Source organism: Moschus berezovskii, chromosome X (assembly GCF_049115385.1).
Source record: "Moschus berezovskii isolate FMDL1 chromosome X, NW_MosBer_1.0, whole genome shotgun sequence".
Lineage (NCBI taxonomy): Eukaryota > Metazoa > Chordata > Mammalia > Artiodactyla > Moschidae > Moschus > Moschus berezovskii.
The window spans coordinates 3,626,798-3,641,390 of record NC_142488.1 but is presented as its reverse complement, the minus strand read 5'-3'; the positions used below and the strand labels follow the sequence as shown (position 1 = coordinate 3,641,390).

General features: G+C 43.4%; 1 protein-coding gene across 1 annotated transcript; it reads right to left on the bottom strand.

Moving 5' to 3' along the window:
* Positions 1-304: 304 nt before the first annotated feature.
* Positions 305-13,669, bottom strand: LOC129564192 (odorant-binding protein-like). Its single transcript, XM_088834227.1, has 7 exons — positions 13,592-13,669; positions 12,980-13,119; positions 10,969-11,036; positions 6,664-6,774; positions 3,330-3,431; positions 3,083-3,124; positions 305-474 (listed from the first exon to the last, which is right to left on the bottom strand). Exons 1-6 carry the CDS (start codon positions 13,667-13,669, stop codon positions 3,105-3,107), a joined length of 519 nt encoding a protein of 172 aa, XP_088690353.1. The 3' UTR covers positions 305-474; positions 3,083-3,104.
* Positions 13,670-14,593: the final 924 nt, after the last annotated feature.

Sequence of the window (14,593 nt, the reverse complement as noted above, 5' to 3'; positions counted from 1 at the left end):
CTTCTGTATTTCAGGCAGATTCTTTACCATATGAACCACCAGGGAAGCCCCTACTGTCAGAGGATCCATAACCCTCCCCCATGATGTTTTAGTCTATTATCTCCCTCTTCCCTAGACACCTGAGGGCATGTCTACCAAATCTACATAAGGAGTGTCTCTGATGCACACCTGTCCTTTGAAAGGATACTTAATGTGTCCTGGATACTTAATGTGGACATTTGTGTGTTTTAAATGAGGTGACTTTTGCACAGACATGCGTGTGCAGGGCAGATATTCAATCAATTTATTTAAACCCTCAGCAATCAAATAACACCAATCAAGACATGATGTAGTGACGGGGAGCGATATGATGGGAGAGGGAGTGTGAGTGTGAAGAGAGCAGGATCATGTTAATCAGGAGCCAGGAAAGTCGTCTTAGTGTTGTTGATCTTGATTCCACGGAGACAAAGACATGTCTGGTCTCAGTGACTCTTTCTGGAGGTGAATAAAACAGAACCAGAGGTTTAGTAGAGTTGACCATGTGATGGCTGACAGGGGTGAGCCTCAGGCAGTCAGCTGTCCAGGGTACAGGGAGCTGGTCGCTGAGTCAGTGTCCAATTCCAGGTGGAACTCAGCACACCACATCTCTGTGACAGCAGGTTCCCTGTGGAACTGTCCCCAGGATGTACACAAGGTTGGAGATTTCCCATTGGGGATTGGTTCTATGAGTAATGATTTCACAATGCATGTACATCTTCATCTAAAGATGATTTTCAGGCTCTGTAGTGGGAGCAGACAACACTAATCCTGCAATTTTTGTCTTCTGGGTTCTCAAGAATTAACTTTTTTACTTTTTTAAGTATTAGAGTATAGTTGATTATCAATGTTACATTGATTTCAGGTGTACAGCCAGTGATTATGCATACAAAAATTAGTATCTAGTCTTTTCAGATTCTTTTCCCACGTGGATTTTAACAAAATATTGCATATAATCCCCTGTGCTGTGCAATTGGACCTTGTTCTCTATCTTGTACATAACAGTTTGCATCTACTAACCCCAAACTTCTGAGCGTAAGGTATCTGCCTGCAATTCAGGAGACCCAGGTTTGATCCCTGTGTTGGTGAGATCCTCTATAGAAGGGAATGGATATCCATGCCAGTATTTTTGCCTGGAGAATCCCTTGGGCAGTGGAGCCTAGAGGGCTATGGTCCATGGGGTCGCAGAGAGTCGGACACGACTGAGCAAATAACCGTTTCTTTCACATTCACTTTTCAACAGCAAACCTCCTAATTCTTCTCTTCCCCAAGCCCCTCTGACTTGGCAACCACAAGTCTGTTCCCCACGTCTGAGTCTGTTTCTGTTTTGTAAATGAGTTCCTCCGTGTCACGGTTTAGATTCCAAGCAGAAGTGATATCTATGCGAAAGTGAAAGTCACTCAGTCGTGTCCAACTCTCCGTGACCCCTTGGACTGTAGCCCACCAGGTTCCTCTGTCCATGGAGATGCTCCAGGCAAGAATACTGGAGTGTGTTGCCATTTCCCTCTCCAGGGGATCTTCCTGAAACAGGGATTGAATATGGGTCTCCTGCATAGTTGACCGATTCTTTACCGTCTGAGCCATGACTACCTGCACTAAAGTGAGAGTTGGACTATAAAGAAAGCTGAGTGTTGAAAAATTGATCCATTTGAACTGTGGTGTTGGAGAAGATTCTTGAGAGTCCCTTGGACTGCAAGGAGATCCAACCAGTCCATCCTAAAGGAAACAAATCCTGAATATTTATTGGAAGGATTGATTCTGAAGCTGAAACTCCAATCCTTTGACAACCTGATTTGAAGAACTGACTCAATGGAAAAGACACTGAAGCTGGGAAAGGTTGAAGACTTGAGAAGGGGATGACAGAGTATCAGATGGTTGGATGGCATGGCCAACTCAATGGACATGAGTTTGAGTAAACCCTGGTCTATTGCAGTCTTTGGGGTCAAAAAGAGTTGCACACAACTGAGCAACCGAACTGAACTGAAAACTACAAATGACATTTATGGTATTTGTCTTTCTCTTTGTGGCTGATTTCGCTCAGTGTGACAAATATTTAGGTCCATCCATGTTGCTGTGAATGGAGTTATTTGCTTCTTTTTATGGCTGAGCAATGTTCCATTGAATATACATACCACATCTCCGTTATCATATTCACCTGGAAGCTAGTGCTTTTAGATGCTTTTTTTTTAATTACTTTTTTTTCTCAACAAAAATGTAAAGGTCATACATTAGCCTATATCAGTGTTGTTTCCTGAGGCTGTCTTAGTTTAGAAAGTTTAAACATCTCATTTTTTGGAACATCTTCTGAGTAGGAATATAAAGCAAATACGTGTTTCAGACAGTGTGGTTGGAAGGCCTTTACTGGTTCTCTCAGAATCATATGAGATTAAACAATAGTCTTGCAGAAAGTGTGAAAGTGGAAGTCACTCAGTCGGGTCCAACTCCTCGTAATCCCATGGACCATGACAGTCCATGAAATTCCCCAGGCCAGAATACTGGAGAAGCCTTTCGCTTCTCCAGGGAATCTTCCCAACCCAGGGATCAAACATAGGTGTCTCCAGCTGAGCCACAAGGGCAAGAATACTGGAGTGGGTAGCCTATCCTTTCTCCAGCAGATCTTCCTGACCCAGGAATCGAACCGGGGTCTCCTCCATTGCAGTCGGATTCTTTACCAACTGAGCTATCAGGGAAGCCCTGTTTCAGGAAAGCAGAGGTCTGTTTAACACCAATTCTACTGGAGGAAGAATGTGTGGGGACAACCACGAGGTCAGGAATGACGGGAAGACTGATCATTTCAACCAACTCGTGGGGATTCCTGTTTCTGTCTGATGAGTCTGGTGCAAGATTCCTGCAGAATAAGACTCTCTCACCACAGCTGCTCAGCGTTAATCCACCAAGCTGTTTGCAACTGTATATGGCTCAAGAGCAGCGAAATTATGAAACAAAAAAATTCTTTAGTGACACATTTAAATTGTTGGAACAAACATTTTACACATATGAAATAACAGTGTGACCTTATTGCTTCATCTGGAAGGGGCAGCATTAATAATGGATTGTGTTTACTTACAAAAGTGTCAGTTACTTTTTTTTCACTCCTCTGGACAGTTATCTAGGGAAAAACAAAATGGGAGAAATAAAAGAGCCACAGATTACTAACATTCCCCAGCATTTCCAATGTTTAGTTCCTTCTTTCTTTTTTTAATAACGGTTCTTAAAAGAGATTACTTGTGGAAGAAGAAATTTTGAGTAAGATGGTTTGTTTCCTGATACACCAGGTGAATGGTGTGGTCAGGGAAAAAGTATAATCCCATTACCAATATCGATGAAGTTCCGGATATTTTCCTCTGGAATCCCTTTTTCTCTCACCGCGTTTTTGAACTCCTCTTTGTATTTCGAATCAACGTTATCTCCTGCGCCTATAAAATCATCATACAAAAAGCAGAATTATTGACCCCTGGAACTGACAGATATTCCTAAATCTACATTACAAGGAATGGAACGTGCCAATCAGATGTTCACTTGTATAATCCAACAGCTTTCAATGGTTCCCACAACACAGACATGTGCTTTCTGTCTTAAGAATTGACCCCAGGGGTGGTCCTAAGATGGCGGAGAAATAGGACAGGGAGACCACTTTCTCCCCCACAAATTCATCAAAAGAACATCTGAACTCTGAGTAAATTCTACAAAACAACTTCTGAATGCCAGAAGAGGACATCAGGCACTCAGAAAAGCAGCCCATTGTCTTCGAAAGGGGGTAGGAAAAAATATAAAACATAAAAAGAGAGACAAAGGAGGGAGAGACAGAGATCCGTCCCGGGAAGGGAGGCTTAAAAAAGAGATAAGTTTCCAAACACCAGGAAACACTCTCACTGGCGGGTCTCTAGTGAGACTCAGAACCTCAGAGGGCAACATAACTGGGAGGGAAAATAAATAAATAATTAAAACCCACAGATTACGTGCCCAACAGTAACTCCCAGCTGAGAAGCAGCACAGACACCCACATCCGCCACTAGCAAGCGGGGGCTAGGCAGGGAGGTGCGGACTGCATTGCTTAGAGTAAGGACAGGGCCTGAATGCCACGAGGGCAATCTGAGAGAGCTAACTGGACATAGCAAAGCAGACTGTGGGATAGCTACCCCGTGAAAAGGCAAAAAGCCCTAACCTAAGACTCGACCAGACCTGCTCACAGAACAAAGGACTGAGCAGAGCTAGCCGGCTGCGAATGCCCATCCCCCATCCCCCACCGAGACAGGCAGGGGAGGGCAGCCAGAGCCGGAAGCGGGCAGTCGCGGCCCCAGAGAGACATCCGATACCAAACTGCAAGCAGGATTCGTTGCTAACCAAGACTTCTTGGGTTTCTGGCTGGTCAACATCCGCCTGAGAAGGTGCGCCAGTTGTAAACCCAGAAAACCTAGTGGCAGGGACCAGCGACTTCACTCGCCAAACACCTGGTCACCTGAGCTGCTCGGACTGGCGAAGGGCACAAAACTTAGGCTCAACCAAGTCTGCGACTTTGTGGAGTACCCGAGTACCTGAACCTGAGCGACTCAGACCTGGATGTGCATGCAACCCAGCGCCGGCATCAGACAGTTCCCAGCAGAGCAACCTAGAGCCTGTGCAGTGCAGACTGGGAGAGCACACGCTCCGTGAGCGGGGGCAAACCCAGTGTGGCTGAGACATTTCTATCACTCCCCACAGATGCCAGAGATATTTGTCTGCGGTGTTCCTCCCTTCCCAGAACAGGACTGAACAAGTGAGCCTGAAAAAGTGTCCACCACCGCCCCCTAGTGTCAGGGAGGAAATTAGACACTGAAGAGACGAGCAAACAGAAACTGAAACAGAGGGAACCACCTTGGAAATGACAGATGTAGAAGTCTTGAGGCTACTGCAAGAATAAGAACGAAAACCCGAGGAAGAGGCTTAAGCCCAAATCCTGAGAACACCAGAGAACTCCTGACTCCAGGGAACATTAATTGATAGGAGCTCATCAAACGCCTCCATACCTACACTGAAACCAAGCACCACCCAAGGGCCAACAAGTTCCAGAGCAACACATACCACGCAAATTGTCCAGTAACACAGGAACACAGCCCTGAGCTCAATATACAGGAGGGGGATTCAGGATGGGGAACACATGTACACCTGGGGAGGATTCATGTCAATGTATGGCAAAACCAATACAATATTGTTAAGTAGTTAGCCTCCATTAAAATTAAGAAAAAAATATTAAAAAAAGGAATTGACCCCAGTCCAACTTGGTGAGTAGGACTCCCTACTCCTCAGCGTCAAGAGCTGGGCCACAAAGACTTGCCAGGATCTTCATGAATTTGGGGCTGAGTCCATCCTAATATGGAACCTACTTGCTTCCCTCACCTTCCTCGCATATGTACCTGCCACTCATATCTGTTTGTACACCAAGCTTAGTAGGAACCACCTTTCTCACCTTCCACGGACACATTGACCTGATCACACATAATAGCAGGGCGTGATTTACTCTTTCATGAACTTACCATTCTACCCAGTAACCTTTTCTGAAATAGACACCTGTCGTCCCCATGGCACACACACCTCTTAGTGGTCCTGTGCAGTTACTTGAGGGGATGATATCAGTGTTCATGAAAACAATGCATTTGAAACATGTAACAGGTCAAAGATTTATCTTATAAGTGTCTGTTCCAAGGCTTACAGTGCATCAGAAAACTGATATTGTATACTAACACATACATATGGAATCTGCATATGTATGGATTCTAGAAAGATGGTACTGATAATGAACTTATTTGCAGGGCATCAGTGGGGAATCAGTCATAGAGAAGAGACGTATGTGCATGGGGAGAGGGGAGGAGACGGTGAGATGTATGGAGAGAGTATCATGCAAACTGACATGACCATATGTAAAATAGGTAGCCAATGGGAATTTGCTGTATGTCTCTGGGAACTCCAACAAGGGCTCTGTATCAGCCTAGAGGGGTGGGAGGGAGATGGGAGGTAGTTTCAAAAGTGAGGGGACGTATGTATACCTCTGGGCTTCCCTTGCAGCTCTGCTAGTAAAGATCCCTCCTGCAATGTGGGAGCCCTGGGCTTGATCTGTGGGTTGGATAGTTACCCTGGAGAAGGGAAAGGCTACTCACTGCAGTATTCTGGCCTGAAGAATTCCATGGACTGTATAATACATGGGGTCATAAAAAATCAGACACGACTGAGCAACTTTCACACAAGTGTATGTATACCTATGGCTGATTCATGTTGATGTTTGGCAGAAAACAACACAATCGATAAAGCAGTTATCCTTCAATTAAAAATCAATAAAACTCTAAGCATGAAATAAAGTCAGCCTCATCATAGACACGGCTTGAAATTTGTTGACATATGTAAAATAAAATATTCTAGTAAAACTTCATTTTTAAAATTTCAACACATAGGAATCATTGCGAAATGCCTGATGATGTGATATTCTGCACCCTACAGCCTCCTATTTCTTGGTGAATTACCTTCCAGGATCTTTAATTTGGTGAGCATAAAAACACAGGCCTTGCATCCTGAATATGGAATACTGTCAGCACCTCCTGATATTCTGAATGAAAGTCCTGACTGTGTACCTGTTACATGACAATGGTTACGGGAATGTTAGGATGTCATACCTACCAAAGAATTGCACCAGTTCTGTCTTCCATCCATGTCCATACACGTTGATAACATGTGCTATAAGAGCATTGTTGTCCACACTAACGAGTCGAAATTCATTGATACCCGCGTCTACGAGAGAGAGAAAAGATACAAATAGCCCCACCTTAGCATATTGTCAGATTACTGTGACACATGGCGTGAATAAAGAACTGCCCATTGTGTATGGACCCACTCACGCCATGCCTGCACTGAGTGCTACCATTAACCACAGCAAGGAAAGGAACCAGTCACTACTTGCTGTCTTAATAAGATGCTTTCTAGAACGTGTGTTCTGAGAAAGCTAAGATGCTTTCTAGAACGTGTGTGCTGATAAACCTAACAGATTCTTTTTCTGCTTTTTGTTTATTTATTTATTTTTGATTTGCTGAGTCTTTCCTGCTGCCCATGGGCTTTCTCCACTTGTGGGGACGGTGGAGTACAGTCTCGTTGTGGTGTGCAGGCTTCTCATTGCAGTGGCTTCTCTTGTTGCTGAGCACAGGCTCTGGGGTGCATGGGCTTAAGTAGTTGCAGCTCGGGGTTCTAGAATGTAGGATTAGTAGTTGTGGTGCATGAGCTTAGTTGCCCCACGAAGTGTGGGATCTTCTTGGACCTGGGATTGAACCCATGTCTCCTGTCCTGGCTGGCAGATTCTTATCCCCTGGACCACCAGGGAATTCCCCGAGAGTGTTTTAAAACATCATGAACATGTTACCAAATCCAGGTTCAAAAATGTTGGGGTATTTCTGTTACCCCAGCCATGGGATTGGTTTCTCTTGGCCAAAATCAACCTACCTTTCATCACGTTCTGTTCCTGACTGCCTCCATGCCAGGCAATCTTTTGAGCACTTTAAGTATTGTGTTTCCTGAGTCCCTCACACTGGGGTATGACACAGCCCACTGCCGTGTCTGTTGGTGTGAAGACAGCTTACCTGCTCTGACATGTAGGAAGTGACCTCCTAGTGGTGAGCTCCTTCCCCACCTGGAATGCTGCCCCTCCGCTCTGCCCTGCCTGCGTGTCTGGACAAGAAGCAGCTCTGACCTACTGTGTGTCACCTGCACACCCTCCACGTCCATTCTCTCTCTCCTGGCCTCCATCTCACCTTCCTGCATTCACTCAGTAACAAGGAATGTTAAACTGTCCATCTGAGTTCCTAAAGCATGCAAACACCACTGCTCAGTGTCTGAACCACTGAAAATTATCAGGGTGCTTAAAAAAAAAAAAAAAAGCAGCCAAAGCAGCTCCAGAGTCTCAGAGCCCTGACAAGAATATGCAATTTTCCCAAGGCCATGCTGAGTCCACCAGCCTTGCTCGCGTTGGGACAGCTTAAGTCAGACTATGCATGTCCTCAGATTATCAGTGACCAACTGTGGTTCATCATGGCTTCACCAAGGTGGGCATAGCAGCATCACTGAATTGACTGTGATGTTCATGAATGGATGGGACAGTAACAGTCCCCAGAAAAAACCTGAAGTCTGCAATGGCTGGTCCCCAAGAGACCTTCCAAGAAGTCTTGCACTTCTGTTTATCTCCCTTGTTTAGTCACTGTGTAAAAATCAAGCTAAAAGGCTTGCAAAAATGGAGAACAGTAAAGACAGTGAAAGCAGTCATGATTCAACCAAAGGAAACCATATAGTGGGAATAAGAATAAATGAAGGCATAATTTAGAAAACCTGAAATATAAGAAGTTATCAATCAAAATTTGGGGAAATATTTCAGGAATGAATTTTACTAATTTGTGGCTATTGCATATGTACTGTGCGACTACTTAGTGTAGGCAAGGGTTGTGATCACATATTGATGTGTTTAAATTTTAATCAAACATGTTTCCTTTAGGCCATGTGAAAATAATAATGTTATTTAGGGCCATTATAAAGGGCTCAGAGATACAAAGCTTAGTTAGCATGCCCACTGGTTTGTATAGAAGCTTCCTTTATGGTTGAACTCACGATGATTTCCTTGAGTTCAAGTTCATCCATCTCACCTTGAATGGACCCAGATATTGTAAGATTTTTTTTGAAAAAGTGAATGGCACTAATGTGCCACCTCAAGATAGACCCTGAGACCTCAGTTCATAAGCCTATTGTAAATTATCTGTGAGAACCCTGCTGCTAAGTCACTTCAGTCATGTCCGACTCTGTGTGACCCCATAGACGGAAGCCCACCAGGCTCCCCCGTCCCTGGGATTCTCCAGGCAAGAACACTGGAGTGGGTTGTCATTTCCTTCTCCAATGTGTGAAAGTGGAAAGTGAAAAGTGAAAGTGAAGTCGCTCAGTCGTGTCCGACCCTTAGCGACCCCACGGACTGCAGCCTACCAGGCTCCTCCATCCATGGGATTTTCTAGGCAATAGTACTGGAGTGGCTTGCCATTGCCTTCTCCGGTGAGAACCCTACGAAATATAAATTATACACTCATGGTTAGTAACATTGTTCTTGTTGATATTTAATCACTATGTCATGTCTGACTCTCCATGACCCCATGAATTGTACCACACCAAGTTCCCCTGTCCTGCATGATCTTCCAGAGTTTGCTCAAATTCATGTCCTTTGAGTCGATGATGCCATCTGACCATCTAATCCTCTTCCATTCCCTTCTCCTCCTGCCTTCAAACTTTACCAGCATAAGAGTCTTTCCCAATGAGTCAGTTCTTTGCATCAGGTGGCCAACATACTGGGACGTTAGCTTCATCATCGGTCCTTCCAATGAATATTCAGGACTGATTTCCTTTACAATTGACTGGTTTAATCCCCTTGCAGTCCAAGAGACTGTCAGGAGTCTTCTCCAGCACCACCATTCAAAAGCATCAGTTCTTTGGCACTCAGCCTTCTTTATGGTCCAAGTCTCAAATCCATACATAACTACTGAAAAAACAACCATTGTGTTGACTAAACGGACCTTTGTTGGCAAAGTGATGTCTTTGCATTTTAATAAGCTCTCTTGGGTTGTCATAGCTTTCCTTCCTAATATCAGTTATCTTTAATTACGTGGCTGCAGTTTCAATCCACAGAGAATTTCAAGCCCAAGAAGATAAAACCTGTCACTGCTTCCACTCTTTCTCCTTTCTATTTTCCATTAAGTGAGGGGACCAGATGCCATGATCTTACCGTTGTTGAATGTTGAGTTTCAGACCAGCATTTTCAGTCTCCTCTTTCACTGTCATGAAGAGACTCTTTAGTTCCTCTTCACTTTCTTCCATTAAAGTTGTGTCATCTGCCTATCGGATGCTGTTATTTCTTTTTTAAAAATTTTATTTATTTTAATTGGAGGCTAATTACTTTATAATATTATATTGGTTTTGCCATATAATATTACATTGGTTTTGCCGGGTGTATATGTGTTCCTCATCTTGAACTCGCCTCCCACCTCCCTCCCCATACCATCCCTCTGGTTCATCCCAGTGCACCAGCCACCTTGATTCCAGCTTGTCATTCATCCAGCCTGGCATTCAGCATGATGTACTCTGCATGTAAGTTATAGAAGCAGCATGACTGTATATACTATCTTGTACTTCTTTCCCAATTTTGAACCTGTCTGTTCCACATCTAGTTCTCACTGTTGCTGATTGATCCACATGAAGGTTCCTCTGGAGCCAGGTAAGGCAACCCAGTATTCCCATATTTTTTAGAATTTTCCACAGTTTGTTGTGATCCACACAGTCAAAGGATTTACCTTAGTCAATGAAACAGAAAAAAAAAATGTTTTTTTTTTTTTTTCCTGGAATTGCCTCACTTTCTCCATGATCCAGTGAATGATGACGATTTGATCTGGTTCATCTGCCTTTTATAAATCGTACCTATACTTCTGGAAGTTCTCTGATCACGTACCACTGAACACTAGCTTGAAGGATCTTGAGCACTACCTTGCTTGCATGTGAAATGAACACAGCAGTGCGGTAGTTTGAATATTCTTTGCCATTGCCCTTCTTGGGGATTGAGACGGAAACTGACCTTTTCCAGTTCTGTGACCACTGCCCAGTTTTCCAAAGTTGGTGACACATTGCTTGCAGCCCTTTAACAGCATCATTTTTTAGGATTTTAAAGAGCACAGCTTGAATTCTTTCACCTCCACTAGCGTTTTGTAATGCTTCCTAAGACCCACTTAACTTCACAGTCTAGGATGTCTGGATATGGTCTCGTTGAATAACAATCCATTGAGGGGAGACGTTCCCGTCCCTGACCTCTGCTTTTTAGTAGGAGTAGAATTCATGTGTACCGTGTTATTGAAGAAAGTTGAGACCAAGATTTCTACCTGAACGTACACTTTCCGGTGAAACATTCGTACTTACAGTCAATAGAATAAAAGTCTTCTTCCTTTATGCCTGAGACATATTTTTCTATGCATTTTCCATTCTTCCTTAAAAACAAAATATATTCAAGTTGGTTAATTAAGACAATAAAACTTTGACATACAATTAAGATTCTTTCTTTGTGACACCCAAGAATATGTGTCAGACATCACCTCAGTGCTTGTGAACAATTTGACCTTCAAAAGGGACAAAATATGTTATCTCAGATCCAATAACTATCAAGTGACAAGGATGGTTTTCCTACACACTAAATCTGACTAGTAGTTCCAAAGATAACCTGCAGATACAAAACACGTCGTTTTTAAGCCAATAAACATGGAGAAATCTAGAATTTTAGGAAAAAAGGAAAAGAATGAACTTTTACGAGACAGAAATTGTAAAATACGGCAAAGAGAATGATGACAGATATTCTTAAAAAATTAGTGGAAAAAGAGAAATGTTTCTCCTCAGATAGGATATATATGTGTGTGAGTCTGTTCTTGTATGCTGTTGCTGCTGCTAAGTCGCTTCAGTTGTGTCTGACACCGTGCGACCCCATAGACGGTAGCTACCAGGCTTCTCTGTCCCTGGGATTCTCCTGGCAAGAACACTGGAGTGGGTTGCCATTTCCTTCTTCAATGCATGAAAGTGAAAATTGAAAGTGAAATCATTCAGTCATGTCTGACTCTTTGCAACCCTATGGACTGCAGTCTACCAGGCTCCTCCATCCATGGGATTTTCCAGGCAAGAGTACTGGCGTGGGTCACCATTGCCTTCTACCTGTTCCTGTATGAGTGGTTTTAACTTAATTGTAAGTATACTATAAAAGTATGAAGCTGAAACTCCAATACTTTGGTCACCTGATGCAAAGAACTGACTCCTTGGAAAAGACCCTGATGCTGGGAAAGATTGAAGGCATGAGGAGAAGGCGATGACAGGATGAGATGGTTGGATGGCGTCACTGACTCGATGGACATGAGTTTGAGCAAACTCCAGAAGATGTTGAAGAACAGGGAAGGCTGGCATGCTGCAGTCCATGGGTCGCAAAGAGTCAGACAAGACTGAGTGACTGAACTGATGGTATGAAACATGTGGTTATATATAATCATTTATATATATTTATAAAGCAATATCTTCAAGCACATTTTAGTTTTTTCTTTTCTGAATATTTTTATTCCTCACAATGCATACCTGAGTTTACATGTTCTGGTTTGTTTATTTTGGGAGTGGGATGAGGTGGGGGATAATTGCTGAACAAATGTGTTGATTTCTGCCATACTTGCATGTTCCTAGGAAACTGTCTGTGCTATAATGGACATTTCATGAATGGTACTTGGATCTGTGTCCGTGTGTGCTTGGTTGCTCAGTCGTGTCTGAGTCTTTGCGACCCCTTGGACTGTAGCCCACCAGGCGCCTCCGTCCATGGGATTCTCCAGGCAAGAATACTGGAGTGGGTTGATATTTCCTCCTTCAGGGTATCTTCCTGACCCTGTGACTGAACTCGTGTCACGTGCATTGGCATGGCAGGAGCCTGGGAAGGGACTTGGGAAAGTCACTAGGGGCTGTGATGACTTTGGGAAACTCAGTGATGATGAAACATCATGTGAGGAAGCCCCAAGGGTAGAGCTCACTGTGTGCTCTCCCCCTGCTCTCACTTCTGGGCGCAGAGGGAACCGTCTCTTTCAAATTCTGCAGGAAGAGATCAAGCCCCTCGTGGGGACTGTGGGTTCCAGGACACCAGCCTCTTCCCTCTGCTCTGTACTTTTTGCCTTTAATGAGTTGATGCCAGTGGAGCTTCTGGGTTCCCTCTCTAAGCAGAATTTTCAGGACATTCCCTGGAGGTTCAAAGGGGAACTGACCTCCTCCCCCAGTTCAGAGACCCTGCTCAGCCTCACAGCTCAGGCTATCTTGCTCACAACGTCACCCAGAGAGATCCCTGCAGACGGGGAAGACACACCATCCCTCAGGTCGGGGTTTATAGGTGTTTTCCTTTTGGGTGATTTTTACTTACTTGACATAAAAGTGGAAGTGAATTGTGCCATTTTCTTCATCGAACTCAATGTAACGCATGAAAATGTGGAATGGCGCACCCTCGGTGATCTTCTCTATGTTACTGGCTGCGCTGTAATGGGTTATCCATCTTCCTGTAAACTAAAAATAAAATTCCCTTCAGAAATCTTAGTCCATCTCTGTAAATTCTGCCCGACACCATCTCTCAGGAGGTTCCCTGCCATTTCACTTAGCAGAATTTACCTATTTTTATTAATACAGCCCTAGGTATAGAATCATGTGAAAACTCATGTCAGATAAAGGAGATAACTGAGGTATTACTGAGATAGCTTGAGCTATGTTGTCAAATGCAGGAAACCCAATCCAACAGCTGTGAGACAATCCTTCAGTTTTGCAAGAGTAGTGAACATACATGAAAGACGATGAATGGATGGTAGAGATGATACAGACATCAAAAACAGCAGGCATAGAGCCAGTGAATGGAGCAATTTTCAGTTGCAGTGACATGGCTAGACTTAGCAGTCCACATGACCAAACCTCGAAAGGGACACTCACATGGATACACGCTAAGACTTCCTCCCAAGCTTGGACCACCGTTCAAATGCCCTTGTACCTGTGAGTTGTCTGTCTGAGCTTCACCTTGACTGGCAACAAGCAGACCAAGGACAAGACTGAACAGCAGAGCCTTCATCTTGTTGACCCTTGTGGCCCTTCTGCTCTAGAAGCCGAGGGTGTCCCAGTGGTTGGAGTGGATGCCAAATTACTGCCACTTTTATAGCCTGCATCTGTTGGCGTGACACATCATGAACCAATGGTTGTTCCTCGTATGACCACAGTTGCAACAGAAGGCGTCTTCTGTATCCTGGTTGGCAGAGATAAACTTTTCTGGCATTCTGTCATTTTGATAATGAAATTTCTTCTAAGAGAAGCATATGTGGATGTGGGAATTTGGCCTTTAAAGTAAGTGAGAAATTGAAGTACATCCAATATTGCAAAACAGCCATTATTTATTTTTGTTTATCATGAGATCCAAAATGAGATGAGCTTATCCAAGGTACATATCCCTCACTTCTGCATTGTTTCCTTAACATGGAGGAGACAGTTCAACATTTATTTCCTAAAAGTAAAGATTGACTGTGTGGTTTAACCAAGGGAAAACTATTTCCTCAGAGACCCTTGGAAAGAATCCTATTATTCTGAGGTGGGGAGCAAGTCAGCACAGAGTATTTATCACCTTCTCCACCCCAATGTGGTCTTTTTCCTCCTAAGTACTAAGAGGACGATCAATTCAAATGCCCCATAACCTCATCTGAAGAAGGCACGTCAGTAGTTTATTTCCAGTGATTTCTTTCCAGACACCTTTCTACCGATTTGATCTGTAATATAATATTTACTCACTAACTCCGTGAATAAAAAAGCTAACTCCCAAGCAAAAAGCTGGACAATAGTCCTTGCAATTTTTAGAATTTTGAATGGGAAAAATAAATTTCCTACCTGAAGGTCACTGAAACAGTATTTATTTAAAATCAAATTTTACTTATGTTCATCTTCATTCACTGTAATTTGTCAAAAAATACTTTAAAAGATTTATTTTTTTCTGAATATAGAAAAGAAG